General features: G+C 46.9%; 1 protein-coding gene across 4 annotated transcripts in view; it reads left to right on the top strand.

Moving 5' to 3' along the window:
• The window catches only part of CLIP2 (CAP-Gly domain containing linker protein 2), a 311706-nt gene that overhangs the window by 78084 nt on the left and 216847 nt on the right, over nt 1-16775 (top strand). For 3 of the 4 annotated variants that reach the window (XM_058037407.1, XM_058037409.1, XM_058037406.1), the window contains 8 exons: nt 498-1442; nt 3935-3992; nt 5342-5425; nt 5804-5960; nt 6997-7156; nt 10637-10822; nt 11587-11649; nt 12144-16264. In XM_058037407.1, coding sequence (XP_057893390.1) covers nt 498-1442; nt 3935-3992; nt 5342-5425; nt 5804-5960; nt 6997-7156; nt 10637-10822; nt 11587-11649; nt 12144-12155 — 1665 coding nt within the window. In that variant the 3' untranslated portion in view covers nt 12156-16264. Of the gene's footprint in view, nt 1-497; nt 1443-3934; nt 3993-5341; nt 5426-5803; nt 5961-6996; nt 7157-10636; nt 10823-11586; nt 11650-12143; nt 16265-16775 lie in introns of those variants that run through there. The other variant, XR_009115389.1, reaches the window with a different exon arrangement.

Here is a 16775-nt window from a genome sequence, read left to right as displayed (position 1 = left end):
GATTTTAGAGAATCTTAAAAAATCAGGGCGACAGTTATGCTGGTGCAAAACTGTGCTCAGGTTGATGTCGTTATAGGACACAAAAGAACTCAAGCTCACACCGCTGTTCTCAAGGTGAAGAAAAAAGGGAAGTTTGTTTTCTGACTCCAACATTTATAGTTTTCCAAGAGTGACAGTGGATTGGAGGGTGACAGTGCCATCTCTCCAATAACACTGGACAAACCAACAGTCCATCAAATTTCTCCTCCTCCATAAAGGAATGCAAAACAATGAGTTATTTACAGAAAGCGTGTGAGAAAGTACGCTACAAGAATGTCAACATCAGAAGGCTTAGAAAATCTTAAAAAATCAGGGTGACAGGTGGGAGGGCACCAGGTGCTCTCCACCTCTTCCTTTGAACTTTGATGCATTTTGGATTTATTTCCACTGGAGAACTCTTGCTGGGGGGAAGGTGTGGCGATGAGGGGTGCACTGACCTTGTGTTTGTGGTGTTGCAGCTGACCACGGTGGCGGAGCAGTCCAGGATCCTGCAGCTGGAGGAGGAGCTGAGCCTGAGGCGCAGCGAGGTGGACGAGCTCCGGCAGTGCCTGCAGAGCTCGCAGCAGGCAGAGAGCCCCGAGCACAGCCTGGGCCTGCACTCAGAGGCCCTGAGGCTGAGGGATCAGCTGCTCTCTGCCAACAAGGAGCACCAGAAGGAGAGCAGCCAGCTGAAGGAGAAGTATGAGAAGACGCTAAAGAAGTACCAGCAGGAGATGGAGAAGCTGAAGTCTGTCAATGAGAAGTACTCGCAGGAGATTGTGGACCTAAAGCATAAAGTTCAGCAGGCCACTAATGAGAACATGGGGCTCATGGACAACTGGAAGTCCAAGTTGGACACGTTAGCTTCTGACCACCAGAAGTCTCTGGAGGACCTGAAAGCCACGCTCAACTCAGGCCCTGACACCCAGCACAAGGAGATTGTGGAGCTGAAGGCAGTGGTGGAGAGTATAAAGCTGGAGCACCAGCTTGAGTTGGAGAACCTGAAAGCAAAGCACGACATCGAGACAGCTGTCCATATAAAGGAGAAAGAGAGTCTCAAGCTGAAGCTGCAGGAGGCTTTGGAAGAAGTGGAAAAAAGCAACAGCAACTGGAAAATGCAACTGGAAACCAAAAGCAGTCAGCACCTTCTTGAGCTCCAGGATGTGAAGGACAAGTGTCGAGATGCTGAGCTGAGGGTGCATGAACTGGAGAAACTTCATGGTGAATACACAGATCAGACAGAAGCAATAGCTTTCTTGAAAGAGCAGATATCTTTGGCTGAAAAGAAGATGTTGAACTATGAAACATTACAGAAAACAGAAGCCCACAGCAAACAGGAAATCCAAAGATTGCAGGAAAAAGTGCTTGTCTTAGAGAACAAGCTGCAGTCCATGGAGGCCCTGCATCCTTCTCAGCATGCAAATGTATGACTTGGGGGTCATTTTGCTGTTTATTATCACTGTTGGTAACTCCTCAGCCACTGCCTTGTGCAGTTCTCTGAGGCTTCAAATATCTGGATGGTTTTTTTCTTCCACTAACAGTGTTCTTTCTGCACTGCATCTCCAGGCTGAAGGTGTCAGTCCACTCTAGAAAGCCAATGGGACAGTGGGACAATTAGGAAAAGGAGCAAGTGGGGCCACACCTGGGTTTGGAGGCTGCTGTAGGAGCAGACCAGCACTGTCATGATTTGTCAGGGTGGGATCTCATGCTGAGCAAGCATGTTCTGAGCTGGAAAGCCATCATTCCTGCAATGCAGTTGAATTTATTCTCTAATGAATTCCTGCAAGGAGCTGCAGCAGCCTTGGTGTGCTGTTGGGCAAGGCTCTTTGGGGATGCCAGGAGGACAGGGTGGAAAAAGAGTCAGCCTTGCTCAGCACCTGGAGCAAGAGAGGTGCAGTGAGTGGCTGCACTGTGGGATGGGTGAGGCTGTGTCAGCGGCAGGGCAGGGGCTCCACAGCACATGTGGGAGACAGGGAAATGCTGCTGATGAGGGTTAGAGTGGAAAAGATGCCAGAAAGGGTCAGAATGGCACCAGGCTGGGGAAATAAAATGCCTGATTGAATATGAGACCAGGGAGGGCTGAAATAAGAGCAGTCATATGAAGGGGTCAATTTACTGTGGCCTTTGTGTCTAAGTCACCTTGTTGTTTTTGGTTTTTTTTGTTTGACTATATGCCACGGGATGCATTAGCCTGCCCTTGTGTGTGGCACAAGGGATCGTGGCTGGTTCTGCACTGTAGTGAGCAGGGAGATTGCTACTCATGGGGGGGCTGGGCCCCTATTTGTGTTTGGATTTTGCATGAGAAATGAGGAAAAACCTGATTTACATCCTGTGGGGATGCAGAAAATTAAAATAAGCTGTAGAATGTGCACATTTGAAGAATACTGCATTGAAATTTCAGTGGTGATGTAGTTTCTGTTCCAGAGAGAGATGCCAATGAAATGAATTCAATGCCTGTGTTTAATTTCCCAACATGAGCAGCCCCATTGAAAGCAGTTGCACCTCCAGGGAGCAAAGTCAAGCCATGAATTCCATGTTGTCCAAGTCAGAACTGCACACCTTGGAAATAGGCACACAGAGGACAACAGAGGCAAAGGCCAAGGAGGGATCTCCAGCATTAATGGTGTTTGAAGGGTTGCTCCAGGATGTTTCAGCCAATAGGGACAGTTGGGAACAATAAGTACAGCCAGGACTCTGGGAAAAAGGAGTTGCTATTACAACATGTAACACATTATAGCCAATATTCAAACAGGAATGAATGGAAAAGAAGGAGCTGAAGTCTTGTTCCTGAGCCCTTTAGATAAATGGAAGGGCTCTGGGGGATATCAATACTGGATTAGAACCAGGGAAGTCTTAAAGTAATTATTTCAGCTATGTGTCAATTAAAATCAGGAGAATATGGGAGGAAATGCATGGGTGAAAGCCTTTGAGTATCATGGAGCAAGTTCTATTTAAAATTGTCTTAGTTAATTTAAAGTAACTGCAGTATTCACTGTCCAAGTTATTTTAAACAAGCAAAGGTTTCTTGTGACAGCCTTTCCTAGACCTTCAAGGGAGAGCCACAACTGCTTCCCAGGAGCAGTTAAATAGTTTTTTCCATACCAAAAGTACATCAGAAAACATATTTCTGCTCTGAGGGTTCTCCTGCTTCTGTTTGCCTTGTCCCACAGCCCAGAGTTCAGAGAAGTGGCCTTGGGGCTCTTGGTGGCCACAGCAGCTGCTGGCTCTGGGCATGTGCTGAGGAACCAACAAAGGCTGCTGGATGGGGAGAGGTGTGAAGGGCTCAGGTGTGGCCTCTGCCACAGAAAGCTTGGCACTGGAAGCTCTGTAGTCTCTGGCTTTTCATTGCAATATAGAAAAGAGGATGGGGAAAAGCAGAATCCCATGTACGGACACAGCATTTGCTTTGTTATTATTTTTATGAATGCATTAGTTCTTTAATAAATTACTATTTTACCAGCCTTTTTATAACTTTGGGCACAGCTAGGTTCTGCAGAAGTTGAGGAGCTTGCTGACTGGTAGGTGTCAAGCTGCATGCTGAGGGCATTTGCAGTTGGGTGTTTGCTGAGATTGCCCAGAGGTGCCTGGTCAGGGGTACAGCAGCTCCTGCATCCCTGTGTGTGTGCAGGGCTGAACCAGGACCTGGGGGAGAACTCGAGCTCTGCTCCCTCCTGGGTGAATCCTGCAAGTGAGCTCACCTGGGAGCTGTGTCTGGGCACTCTGGGCAGCCTCAGCAGCGCCCAGCTGGACAAGTGGCTCCTCAAAAAAGCCTTTATTTCCCTCTTGGGAAGGATGTAAAACATCCTAACTTGGACATGGGATGCCTTCTGCTTTGGATGGGGCTTTGTGGTTGTTAACTTCTGCTTATCTTTGGGTAAAGGGTTAGTTTATATCTTACATTTTACATTTATTCCAGATGATTGAGACTAATGATATTTCAGAAGAAAAGATAAAGATGAAGGAGACTATGGAAGGTATTAAACTATTATTTTTATCCTGTTCTAGTGACTTGTAAACTTTCTTTTCTTCCAACTTGCTGCTCTTGCAGGGATGACTGCATGGCAGGGGTTTAGGAGGACATTTCTTCTATCAAAATTTGCCCAATGGCTTTTGTTGTCTAGATTTGTTTTTTCCTTCTAATCAAGCTGAGCATATGCAAGGGTGGATGTTTTCACCTGTGTTAGATACTCTCCATGCAGATGGTGCAGGCTGGAGACAGATCTGGGGAAATAGGTGCATTTCCATTGCTTCACTGATTTTCACAGCAGGTAAAATTAAGACCTTAATTAAATGTTATTTGCTCTCAGAAGAGGAGTTATTAGATATTAATGTGAATGGCTTCAAATAATGATAGTTACTTTTTATTAAGCTCACTATAAATCAAGTCATTCCTTTTAAGAAAATGTGAGACTTACACACTCAGGAAACTTGCATAAAGTGTATTTCAACCAGAACTGCACTCAGCCCCCTCACAGAGGGTGAGCTGTAACACTGAGTCTGAGCAATAGCAGAGCTGGATTCAGAGGTATTTTTGTCCTATTTCCATTGCCCTCAATCCTTGTCTGTTTTTGCAGATATGGGATTCTGTAGAACTCATTCAGGTTATACCCCATCCCTCCAAGTGCCCAGGTTGGACAGGTCTTGGAGCAGCCTGGGATGGTGGAAGGTGTCCCTGCCCAAAGCTGGGGTGTGGAACAAGATGATCTTCAAGTTCCTTTCCAAACCAAACTATTCTATGTTTCTACACCAAATTGTTTGCTGATTGACAGGTAATTCCTGCCTTTAATTAGAACCAGCAGCTACTGCTCTGAATGGCCACTCAGTCCATGTGTGCATTGTTTCCACACTGAATAAACCCCAGAAAGATGTTCAGAAAACAACCAGGTCAGATTTGAGCCACAAAAGCATCACACTTCAGATCTGCAGCTCTGAGCATGGAAATGCATCAGTTCCGGAAAACATGTCTTTTGAAAGAGTGTCTGCCTTCCACTGTAGGAGGTGACACAAAGAAATGTGCTGAAAGTTCATTTTGGTTTAATTTGATTAATGTTTTATCACTTTTTTTTTTTTTTTTTTTTTTTTTTTTTTTTTTTTTTTTTTTTTAGTAATGTTTTATTGCCTTTTCTCCTCCTCCTTTGAGGTTGCTTTCCTAACCCTGTCTGGTACAACCTCCCAGCGTGGTGGGATGAGTGTCCCTCTGCCAACAGCAGTGAACCACCATGGTGCCCACTGCACCCTGGCCCATGCTCTGCTCCTAACACCTTCCCAATTTGCACAAAGCATTGTCCAGCCCTCTCATCCTTGTCTTTTCATTCCCCCACAGACCTTCAGGACAAGCTGAGTAAAAGAGACAAAGAGGTGTCATCCCTGGTGACCCAGACTGAAACTCTAAGGGCCCAAGTAAGTGGTAAGTTTCCCTAATCCAGCGTTGGGGGGAATGAAATATTTCCCTGCTTGTCCCACAGCCTGGTGTTGAACAAGAGCCTAGAGCTGAAACAGGCTGATGCTGCTGTTTTTGAATGGCTGTTGCTGGTAGAAATTAATTCAGGAATTGAACACAAACTGCAGCAGATATTAGTGTCCTGTGAGGGAGGGTTTGGGGTTGTTTATGTGTAAAGTTAATGAAGCAGAAGTCAGTTGAGCTGGGTGTGTCCCCTTAGCTACAGCCAGCCAAGAGTTAATTATGTCTGTGCTTTTAGGAGTAGGAATTGGGAAAAGGCAAAAAGTAGGGATTAAGTAAAGAACTAAGTGACCTTTCTTCCCCTGAATCTTCTGCTTCTCATAGCTTTGGAAAACAAATGCAAAACAGCAGAAAAGAAGGCTGATTCGGTGCTCAAAGAAAAGAAGAGGTTGGAAGGAGAACTGGAAGCCTTGACCAAGAAAACACATGATGCCTCAGGGCAGCTGGTCCTGATCAGCCAGGAGCTGCTCAAGAAGGAAAGGTCAGTGTGCAGGTCTGGAGGACAGAGCTGCAGACAGTGGGGCTCTGTGAATATTCATCCAGCCCACAGCTTTCCCTTTCTTTAGAGATGCTGATGTGTGGATTTGGTTGGAATTAGAGGCTGTGAATTCTCAAAAGGCACTGCCCTTTCACTGTTTGCCAGGAGCTGCAAAGCAGCTCAGAGGAGATGCTGAATGAAGTCACCACAGGCCAGCCAGGCTGGCTGCTCAAGCAGTGCCTGTGCAGTGCCAGTCTCAGAGCTGGCAAACTGGGACAAGAAAAGAGTGGTGGGAGCTGGGTCAGATTTGCTCACTTTGGCCTTCCTTTGGATCTGTAGCAAAGGTGGGAGGGAGCACAACAGGGCTTCAGTGGTGTGTGGGCTCTGGGAATGTCTTCATCTCTTCCTGCTGCTGCTTGCATGTGAAAAATATGTATTATATGATTGGCTGTTTGCAAATATTAAAATGAATATTATATGTATTATGTTAGAAAGTTATGCTGTATTAATTCTCTTAAGTAGTGTGTTAAATATAGTTTTAGGTTATGACATAATGGTAAAATAGAACTATGCAATGTAAGATGCTTGTTAACTAGCTCAAGAAAGAGATGAGATAATCAAGAAATTCTTTGCACAGAGATAACAGCAACAAGACACTGAGATCCCAAAGAGAAGAATTATTGCCTCCCTATGGTGAAGAACTAGTCTCCTTATAGACTCCAATGGAGTCCAACCATGATTTATTTACAAGGTGAAGGGAGGGAAGCTGCCAATAACCAGAAAACACCTTTGTTTGAAAAGAATTTTTGAATCATGTACGATATGCAACAGGCTATTGCTTTTAAGGGTTAGTCCTTTGTTAGTGAGGATCCTTTGTTTTCAAGAGGAAAGCACCCGAACATTTGTAATTCTTTGCTTTTACCATCCTACCTCTGATTGCCCAAATTCTTACTGCTCTAATCTGTATTACTATTTCCATAACCATATTGAACTTTTAACGTTTTAAAGCAAGGAGTGACTGTTGTTTCCCTCGTGTCAGGAGCCTGAACGAGCTGCGGGCGCTGCTGCTGGAGGCGAACCGGCACTCGCCGGGGCCGGAGCGCGACCTCAGCCGCGAGGTGCACAAGGCAGAGTGGAGGCTGAAGGAGCAGAAGCTCAAGGATGACATCAAGGGGCTGCGGGAGAAACTGGTTGTGCTGGTGAGGGCCCTGAAACCCGTCCTGTGTTGGATGATACTCCTTTCCTGAGCCAGAGATGGGGTAGCTGAGAGGGGTTTTTAAAAACGTTTTATTATATTTTGGTTTTATGAGAAGGGTGAGATAATACAGATGTTTTATTATAATTAGAAGTTAACTAATTTTTAATTACAATACACTATATATTGTGTTACTTATGCTATTATAATTAGAAGTTAACTATTTTTTAATTACAATGCACTGTGTTTCTTGGCTTATTAGTTTTTTGTTACGTCATGCTGCAGATGTCTTAAAGTTAATTATTTGAAACTATCTTTCGTGGGTCCCACTGCAATGTATGTTTATAGTTCTATTTTTCTGAAGTATTTCGTTTTATTTGTAGTTTGTTTTATTAGTTTTTATTCTGTTTTGTTAGTTTTTTCTTTTGTTTTATTATTTTTTCTTTTGTTTTATTAGTTTTTATTGTGTTTTATTAGTTTTTATTGTGTTTTATTAGTTTTATATTTTGTTTTGTTAGTTTTATTTGTAGTATTTATTTCCTACATTTCCCCCTCCCTCTTGGATAGAAAAAGCTTTTTTTGATTGTTTTGTTTATTATTTGTTGCGTATGATGAAGTATATAAAGTAACTTTATATAGCTTATGTTTAACCTTATATAGCCTTCTGTTAAACTTTAAAAAACTTTATCTAAATTTATTTCCTACAATCCTGGCACAGCCTAGGGGCTGGAGGGCTCTGTACTGCTGAGGGGAGTGGGGAGTCTGAGCCCTTCACTCTTGCTCCAGGTCTTTGTGTTTTCTTTTGGCCTGCTGAGCATCTGATGGGGATTCTCTTGACAGTGACTGAGTTTAGCAGCACCTCATTATGCAGCAAAGATGCCCACATGTAATTTATCACAGAATATCCCAGTTGGAAAGGCCACAAGGATCATCAGGTCCAACTCCTGGCTCTGCTCAGGACACCCCAACAATCACATGTGCCTGGGAGCATTGTCCATAGGCTCCTGGAGCTCTGGCAGCCTCAGGGCTGTGCCCGTTCCCTGGCCAGCCTGGGCAGTGCCAGCACCCTCTGGGGAAAGAACCTTTCCCTGATCTCCAACCTGGACCTCCCCTGGCACAGCTCTGGCCATTCCCTGGCTCCTGTCCATGGTCACAGAGGTCAGTGTGTGCCTCTCTGCTTCCCCTCATGAGGAAGCTCTAGTCTCCTGCGTCCTTCTCCAGCATTTTTCTGTTCAGGTTTTAGATCCATGGCTAAATAGGACTGCAGTTTGTGGGAGGAACTGAAGGTAGTTCAGCTACCCCACGTGTTTTACAGATTCTCTGATCCAAGAATAAGCAGCGTCCTCAAAGTCCCGTGTACTTCAACGTCCTCCAGTGGCTGAGATGTGAATAATTGATTTGAAGTGCTGGGAACAAACTGGAGCTGCTGCTGGTCACTTGATCTGAGCTGTGCTCTGCCCCATCTGCTGCTGAAATTGCAGAGTGGTTCTAGGCATTATATGGATTTATACCTTGACTTTCTGCAGCTCTTGGTGTGAGAATCCTTAAAATCAGAGGGTTTTGGGAAAGCTGCAAAAGGCAGGCCTCACAGACAGCAGAACTGTGATTAGAGCTAAGCAATACCCATAAGATTGGTCAGCAGAAAAATTATGTAAGTAGAAAAGTAAGGACAAATAGAACAATGGTTTGTGTATTAATGCTTGTCTAGAATAACTCCCTAAGCTACAGAAAGAATATCTAGTGAGATATTAGGAAGTTCTGAGCTTAATAATGGAGCTCTGTGCATTGTGTTTTAAGGCTCACAAGCAGGTACTGTGTTCAAAATAAGCAAGCATTGTTTAACCAAAGGTACCTGTGCTTATAGTGGTTGGATAGAACTACTGTCAATGTGCTTTTGCTTTGTGTGATTGGTTGCGGTGGTTCCAGTTGTGGTTTCCCTTGGTCTGGATTGAAGGCACTTGAGACAGTAGTTCATGTTCTGACTCAGGTGTTTATTATTTCTTATCAGTAAAACAGTCTCACTGCTGTGAGTTCTGCAGCTTTCCATTAGAAGGCGCAAAATGGCCAACAATCTCTTGTTACAAGGTCTTGTAAGACTAAACTATCCAATTAAGAACTGACACCTGGATTATTTTCCCTTTTAACCCAATAACTGATCCCACAGAGCTGCAATGCAGACTTTTCTGCCCAATTACAAAATGCTACCCAAACCCATGGAGAACGAAGAAGAAGAAGCATGAGGAAGAAGCCCAGGACAACACCCTGTGCCGTCCATCTTGCTTCCATCTACAACATATAAAAAATCTCAAAACCTCAATTTCTTACCAAGTGATGCACCTACACTGCTCTCCATAATCTATTTCACACTTTTGGGGATTCCAGCCTCTCTTGAAGCCTAGGAAATTTTCTTCATGAATGGGGGTCAAAGTCAGTGCTCCCCTGGGGTAGGGCACCCCAGAGCAGAAAAGAAACATACCCTGTGTCCTCCGGGTTTCCACAGTTGGTCAAAAAACTTTTAAAGTGAGTTGTAAAACTGAGCTCTTGGTCTGCTGCCTGGGATGTGAGCTGATGGCATCTTCCCATTGTCATAAGCATTTAGTGAGAGTGATGCTGGAAAATAGAACAGCTTGAGATGCCTTCCCCAGCAGTCCCGTCCCGTTTGTGATTTGTACAGAGTCCCCAGCTGGCAATACTTGGTTTTCCTGTAACATCTCCTGTTGGGAAGGATGAAAGTTTGACAAGAAAGTCTCACAGATATGTGTGCTTAGCAGAAAGATTTTTGAATGTAGAGTCTGATGAAGGAATAGAGATGGAAGCAAGTTTTGATATAGAAAAAAAGAATTGCTGAGCCAGTCTCACTGGATAACCAAGGAGGCAAAGGGTGTGTTAGTTAGAAAGGGTTTTATGCCCTAGAGCAAAGGATAAACCCACCCCAAACAAGAAGATGTTTTTACCAAGCAGAAAGAGAGCACAGGCAAACAAGTCAGCAAAGTTACAAGTAGTAAAAAGGTCTCAGAATTTTCCACTGCAAGAAAACTGAAAATCAACTTCTAGCTTAAACTATAATATAGTGACTTCTAGTGATTGGAGAACAGTAACATGAATATGGTAATTATAGTAGTTATGATAGGCTGTAGATAATAGTTAAGGTATAGATTGGTTCTGCTGTATTAAGATGCTCAGCAAAGAAAAGTGTATAATGTATTTGTAACCAAAAGAAAATTATATAATGCATTGTAACCAAAACCAAAGTGTACAATGCAATGTAACCAAAAGAAAAGTCTATAATGCATTGTAACCTAAACTCAGGGTCTCCAGGCCTGCCTGCAGCTGGAGCTGACAGCTGTGGGCACAGCTCTGTCACCCACCAACCTGGACTGCTGTAACGTTTTGGATGTAATAAACTGCATTTTGGAGACTGCCTGGAGTCCCCCATCCCTCACTCAGGCTCTTACACTGTCCCATTTTCCCTGTGCTGCCCCAGGACAAGGAGAAGGCGGCGCCGGAGCAGCGGCGCTTCTCGCTGATCGACCCCTCCTCGGAGTCGGAGGTGATCCGGCTGCAGCACCGGCTCGTCAGCACCGAGGACGTGCTGCGCAACGCCCTGGAGCAGGGACACCAGATGGAGAAGCTCATGGAAGCCATGAGGCTCTCCTCTGAGAAAACACAGGTACCTCAGCAAACAGGGCAGCTTAGCCCTCATCTGTGGCATTCACAACCTCTGAACATGATTCCTTCACCCAGAAGCCAGGATCAGGTGTCACATTGCACCGTGCCAGTGCTTGAGCCTCTTGCTGAACTCCCCATCCTTTGGCAGGCATGCAAAAACTCTGATGGATGGAGAGTCCAGAAAGTCCTCCCGTCTCAGAATGCAGATTTGTTCAGCTAATGCTGCTAAAATCAATAATGCTTGGAGGAAGGCAGCCAGCAGGTTGTGCCTGTGTGGGGCATTCACATTCTCTGGAAAAATCTCTTCACCCAGGGTTTTTCTCCTGGGAAGCTGAGAAGCCTCAGAGAAAAGGAAAACAATTCTTATCTCATTTGCTTCTCCTGTGTTTTGTTCCTTTGGAATGTGTTTGGAGATTGTTTACCCACAGGTGATTGTTCCATTGCATTCTGCTGTGAGTTGTTTTCACTCTTTGGCCAATCAGGGCCAAGCTGTGTCAGGACTCTGGAGAGAGTCACAAGTTTTCATTATTATCTTCTAAACATTCAATAATTCAGTATTCTTTAGTATAGTATAGTATAGTATTATTTAATATAATATAGTATAATAAAGTAATAAATTAGTCCTCCTCATCATTCCCTCTTATCCTTGTGTGGAGTGGGCAGCTAAGGAAGGACAGGGCAGCCTTGCCAGATTTCAGTGCTTGTAAGCAAAAAACACCAGGATCTGTGTTGTCTTCAGTAAGTGTTGTCTGTTTTCCATTGCAGACTGTTGGAAACTCTGGGTCTGCTAATGGGATTCACCAGCAGGATAAATCCCACAAGCAAGAGGTAAGTTTTGAGCAGAATGTTATTTAAAACAATATCTGCTTTGTGTGGCTTCTTGCTTGCTGTAGTGGGGACAGCACTTCGCACAACTCCAGTTCCCAGGTGTGATGGGAACCTCACTAGAAACCCCTGAAGCCATGGGCAGGGTGGTGGTGAGGGGCACACAGAGAGAGGGGCAGGGCAAAGGGACCTTCCCCACAGTCTGCTGGGTCAGGGCTGTGTCACACTTCCCCTGGCAGCCCCTGCTGGAACCTGCTCAGCCTCAGCTCTCTGCTGTCCCCTTTGCATGGGTGACATTTGTGGGACGTGGTGTGCTGGCCTCCCACAGCAGACTTCATCCACATATACTGGGCAGAGCACTGGGCATTCTACTGCACACCTCTTTCAAAAAAACCTCTGTGCTTTCAAAAAAAAGCCTCTGTGCTTTCCAAAAAACCCTCTGTGCTTTCCAAATAAAGCCTCTGTGCTTTTGCCTGACAAGTTCTGTTTTTTTCCAGGAGAAGCTCTGATAGAGAAGAGGTGGAAAGGATCATTTCACGCCAGTATCAGCTCCTCTGCACAGTCAGGAAAAGCAGCACCACATCTGGCTTTAGCACCTCCAAAAGACCACACACACAGTATTTTCACTTTAAAACAGGACAATGTTTATAATGTACTAACTGATGTAATCAGGACAATCCCAGAGTCCAGCTTTCCAAGACAGCCATTGTTCCAGGAGGGAGCAGAAGGACCTCTCTGGGTTTGGTTTCTTACTTGTATTGGTTTTGACTGTGGAATTTGTATTGTTTGAGCTGCCCTTGTCCCACCAGCTGACGTGGTTTGGATGACAGCTGCCCTGACCTGTGGCTCAAGTGTCAGTGGGACCCCACAGGAGCTGCAGAGGGATTTGCCTGTGGTGTTCAAAGCATGTGCCCAAAGGCTGCACCCTTCCCACAGGATCTGGCCCTTCCTTCCCACACTCCCTGGTGTCCTGAGGACCTGCACAAGTGAGTGAGACCTGCTGGGCTGATGATGTGAGGTTTGGGGATGTGTTCTCCTCCTCCCTTTTGGAAGACATCACTGTTTTAGAGCAGCACCTGCACTTAGTTCTTGTATTATAGCATGTCGTGGGAAATAATCCAGTTTCAGAGGGGTATTTATTTTGTTTCTTCTCTCCTGGCATTTGGGGAAGAGGCTGTGGTGGCTGCTCTGGGTTTGGGGTCAGGCACACCTTGCCTGGGTGTATTGGCCCTTTTTCCTGCAGTGGGATCTCTGAGCAGGCTGCTGGAGCCCTGTGCCATTGCCATCTGTCCAGCTGGGTCCCCCTCACTCCTGGGGGGTTCCTGGGCTCTGTTTTGAGCTCAGGACTCCACAGGTGCTGGATCTCAGCATTGCTGGCCTTGGAGCTCCATGCTGGGGGCACTCAGTGTGGGACAGACACCCTGAACAAAGGGTTCCCTCCTTGCCTGTGCAATTGAACAGCTCACTGTGATTGCCTGGAGCTTCCCAGAGCTGTCCTGGGCTCTCCAGTGTGATGCCCATCCCCTGCTGCCCGAGGTGGAGGAGGTGGAGGTGCTGCTGTGAGCCTTTGATGGCTTCAGCAATCCTCTGTCATGACCTGGCTGTGTTTGGAGCAGAGGCAATCCAAGAGCAGAGCCCACACAGCTCCTGTGTCTGTACCAGCAGAGGATCTTGTTCCTTCTTCCCAAGGCTTTATTCCAACTTTGCACCACAGCTCCCAGGTGATAACAGGGCAGAGGAAGGTGACAACATGCTCTTAAAGGTGTGAAAGAGCCAGCTCAGGGTCACTCTTCAGCAGCACAGGGAACACTCACAGCAATATTTCTCCAGGCTTCTCCCAGTTAGTGCCACCTCCTCCAGCCTTCTGCTATGATGGGACATCTGTGACAGGACAAGATGGGGAGGAGATCTGAGCCAGACCCCCAGCAGGTGAACACGAGGGCACATCAGCTCTGTTGCTTTTTGCCCTGATTTCCCACAAAGTTGTGTCACTTTTTCTTAGTGGGTTGCCAGACTCCTGCTTCTCTGAAGGAAGGGCAGCCAGAAGCAGCCTGGGAAAGACCTGAGCTTCAGGACTGTGATTTTGCCATGAGGAGGTGACATTGAACACCTGACCCTTCTCACCTGATGCAGAATTGGTGATCTCTTGTCCTTCAAGGAGGATGGGAGAGGAAGGAGAAGTAAAACAGGTCAGAAATCACAGCAGAAATCTGCTCATGGTAGCAGGAGGCAGGGCATGGCATGGAACTGGCTGGAAGTAATTAATGTAGAATTCTATCCTGCCATGTAGAAGTGTTTCTTCAGCTCTTACAAATCACCAGGAAGATTGGCACATCTCTGCCTAGCTCTGGGAGTTTCCCAAGGGATTGTAGGAGTGGTCTCCAAAACCCTCCTGGCTGAGTATTCATCTTCTAAGTGATTTTGGAAAGTCCCAGAGGGAGTTTTTGTTTGTTACAGCCCTCAGTGGTGAATACCTCACTGCTGGTTTGAAGAATTTAGGGCTGATGTTCCCCAAAATGCTCCTGTTGGCTGGATGGTCTCTGAAGTCATGACTGCAGACCCCGTGGCCTTCCCTGGGCACCTGCAAGAGGGAGGCTCCCTTCTGGATTGTAAATTATTTTCCTGTTTGGGTCTCCTAGTGACTCGTGGCCAGCTGCCTTCACCTGCAGCAGAGACATCTCTGTTTCCACCTCCCTTTGGCTCTGCACAGAGTGGGATCCCCTGGGAGTCAGTCCCCATGTTTTTGGTTCTGTTGATCAGATCCAAAGTTGCCAGGCTGGAAGAGTCTCTGGTTCCTGCCTCTGCCCAGGGACCATCCCCTGAGAGCAGCTCAGACCTGGAGCTTTTCCTGTTCAGCTCAGGAGCAGAGGGTTCAGGGCAGGTTCAGAGTTAGTGCTGGTGGTGTTCTCTGGCTGTAGATGACTGTGCTGCTCCCTGAGGATCAGCCAGGAGCTGCTGGCACTGCTGGGCTCTCTGTGCAGGCTCTGTGGTCACTGTGTGACAGGGCTGAAGGTTGAAGCCCCTCTGGGGTGCAGGTCCATGGGAGCTGCTCCCAAACAGGACCATCCACAACGCCAACAGATATTTGTGTGCTCATGTGGGCTTCAGCTCAGCCCTGTGTAAGGAGGGACTGCACTCACTCACTTCCTCCCTCTCCAAAACTAGCACAGGCTTCCCCAGGGCACCAGCCTCTGGCTGCCCTCCTGAGGTGGTGAGAGACCACACTGGGGACAAACTTGAAAAGGACAAGGGGGAGGTTCCCCATCCCCTCTATTTATTTGTAAGTTTAAGTGCTATTTTTACCTATGTGGTGGTGTATAAAGTGCTTCACAATCCTTGGTCCTGCTGGCTTGGTTCTTTGGGAGAGTCTGGGGCCTTGGAGCAGTGGTGATGTCCCCTTGTCCTGTTGTTGATCCGGGCTGGTTCCTGTCTGTGCCTTCACTCCCCCTCTGGCTTCAGCCTTGCTCTTACCTCGCTCCCTGGGAGCTGCTGAGGGAGGGCTGTGCTCTCCCCAGCCTTTCTCCCAGCCTGAGAGTGCCGTGCTGGTTCTCCAGCTGCAGGTGGGTCCTGAGCAGGGGTGCAGGGTGGGGAGCAGGGGGTGACACAGCTGGGCTCCAAGGGAAGGAGCAGCCCTGACAGTCGGTGATGCTGTTCTGCTGGGAGCTGAGCCCTCATCCACTGCAAAAACAGCTTTTGGGTGGAGACTACTTAATATGGAGTGATTTCTTCTCTATTTCTCAAGACCAAAGGGGAAAAGAATGAGTCTTGCTTGGGAATGTCAGCTTTATCCCCCCTGCAGCATCCAGAGAGCTGGAGCAAGGGCAGCACCGTGGAATGATGGTACCAAACTGCCTGGGTGTCACAGCTCTGCAGTGATAGTACCAAACTGCCTGGGTGTCACAGCTCTGCAGTGATGGTACCAAACTGCCAGCTGGGTGTCACAGCTCTGCAGTGCCAGGTGCCAAGCTGCCTGGGTGTCACAGCTCTGCAGTGATGGTACCAAAGTGCCAGCTGGGTGTCACAGCTCTGCAGTGATGGTACCAAAGTGCCAGCTGGGTGTCACAGCTCTGCAGTGCCAGGTGCCAAGCTGCCAGCCAAGGCCTTACAGCTCCTGCCTCCCCCCAGCCACCAGCAGCTCCTCTGACTTGCAGTAGAGATGCATAAGGGTTTCATTAAACAGAACAATGCAAATGGCACTGTAAAAGTCTTAATGAAAATTCCAATACTCCGTTATTCAGCAGCTTTAGCAGCTCAGCACTATCTGTAGGGAGTTATTAATACACTAAGATCCTATAGGCCTCCTGTAAGTTACCAGAAAAAAGATGATACTAGATGTATAAATGGATGATAACCTTTTACCCATACAGTATGTATTACAATTTTGTAGCTTAGTCATTTTTTGGCTATCAGATTTTGTTAGTATGATACAAAAAAAAAAGACAAAAAAATGTTTGACGGCTAATGTCTATTTTGTTATTTGATTCATTTTCTTCCTCTGTACAAAAGCTGTACAAATCTGTCTGTGTAACTCCTCCACATCTGTATTCATGTACCATCCCCCTTGTCCTGGCTTGCTGGTGTGGTGAGCTCCTACTGAACAATAAACTCTGTGGCTGAATTTGGGCATCCTGGGGCGTGTTCAGGGTGTTCTGCAGGGCACAAAGGGTCCTGAGCTGGATGGGGCTGGGGCCACGGGGCTGTGGGGCTGCTCCCCGTGCCCTGGGCCCCAGCAGTGACCTGGAGCCGTCTGTGTTTGGGCTCTGCAGTGGCTGGGAGGCTGCAGAGCTGTGCGGGGAGGAGCTGAGCAGGAGCAGAGCAGTGTTTGCTCATGCCTGAGGTGGGGACAGGAGGCCCAGCACCATCTCCTGGCTGGGAGCTCCTGCCATCGAGTGTCTCCCAGGCCTCAGAGTGGTTGTGCTGTTTATCAATCCATGGTTGTTTTCCATCTGATTGTCTCCCCAGCCCCTCACTGACATTTCCACAATGCCCTGGGGTGAGGAGTGTTGCAGGGTGCTGTGCCAGACCCAGCTCCCTGCACCCCAGCACTGACCCATGAGTGTTTGAGCACAGACTGTGACTGGGTCATCCTCATTCCTTCCAGGCCATCCCCCACAGCCCTCCAGAGCACA

The sequence above is a fragment of the Melospiza georgiana genome, chromosome 19 (assembly GCF_028018845.1).
Source record: "Melospiza georgiana isolate bMelGeo1 chromosome 19, bMelGeo1.pri, whole genome shotgun sequence".
Taxonomy (NCBI): domain Eukaryota; kingdom Metazoa; phylum Chordata; class Aves; order Passeriformes; family Passerellidae; genus Melospiza; species Melospiza georgiana.
The sequence above is the reverse complement of the archived record's forward strand: the minus strand, read 5'-3'. Positions and strand labels throughout refer to the sequence as shown.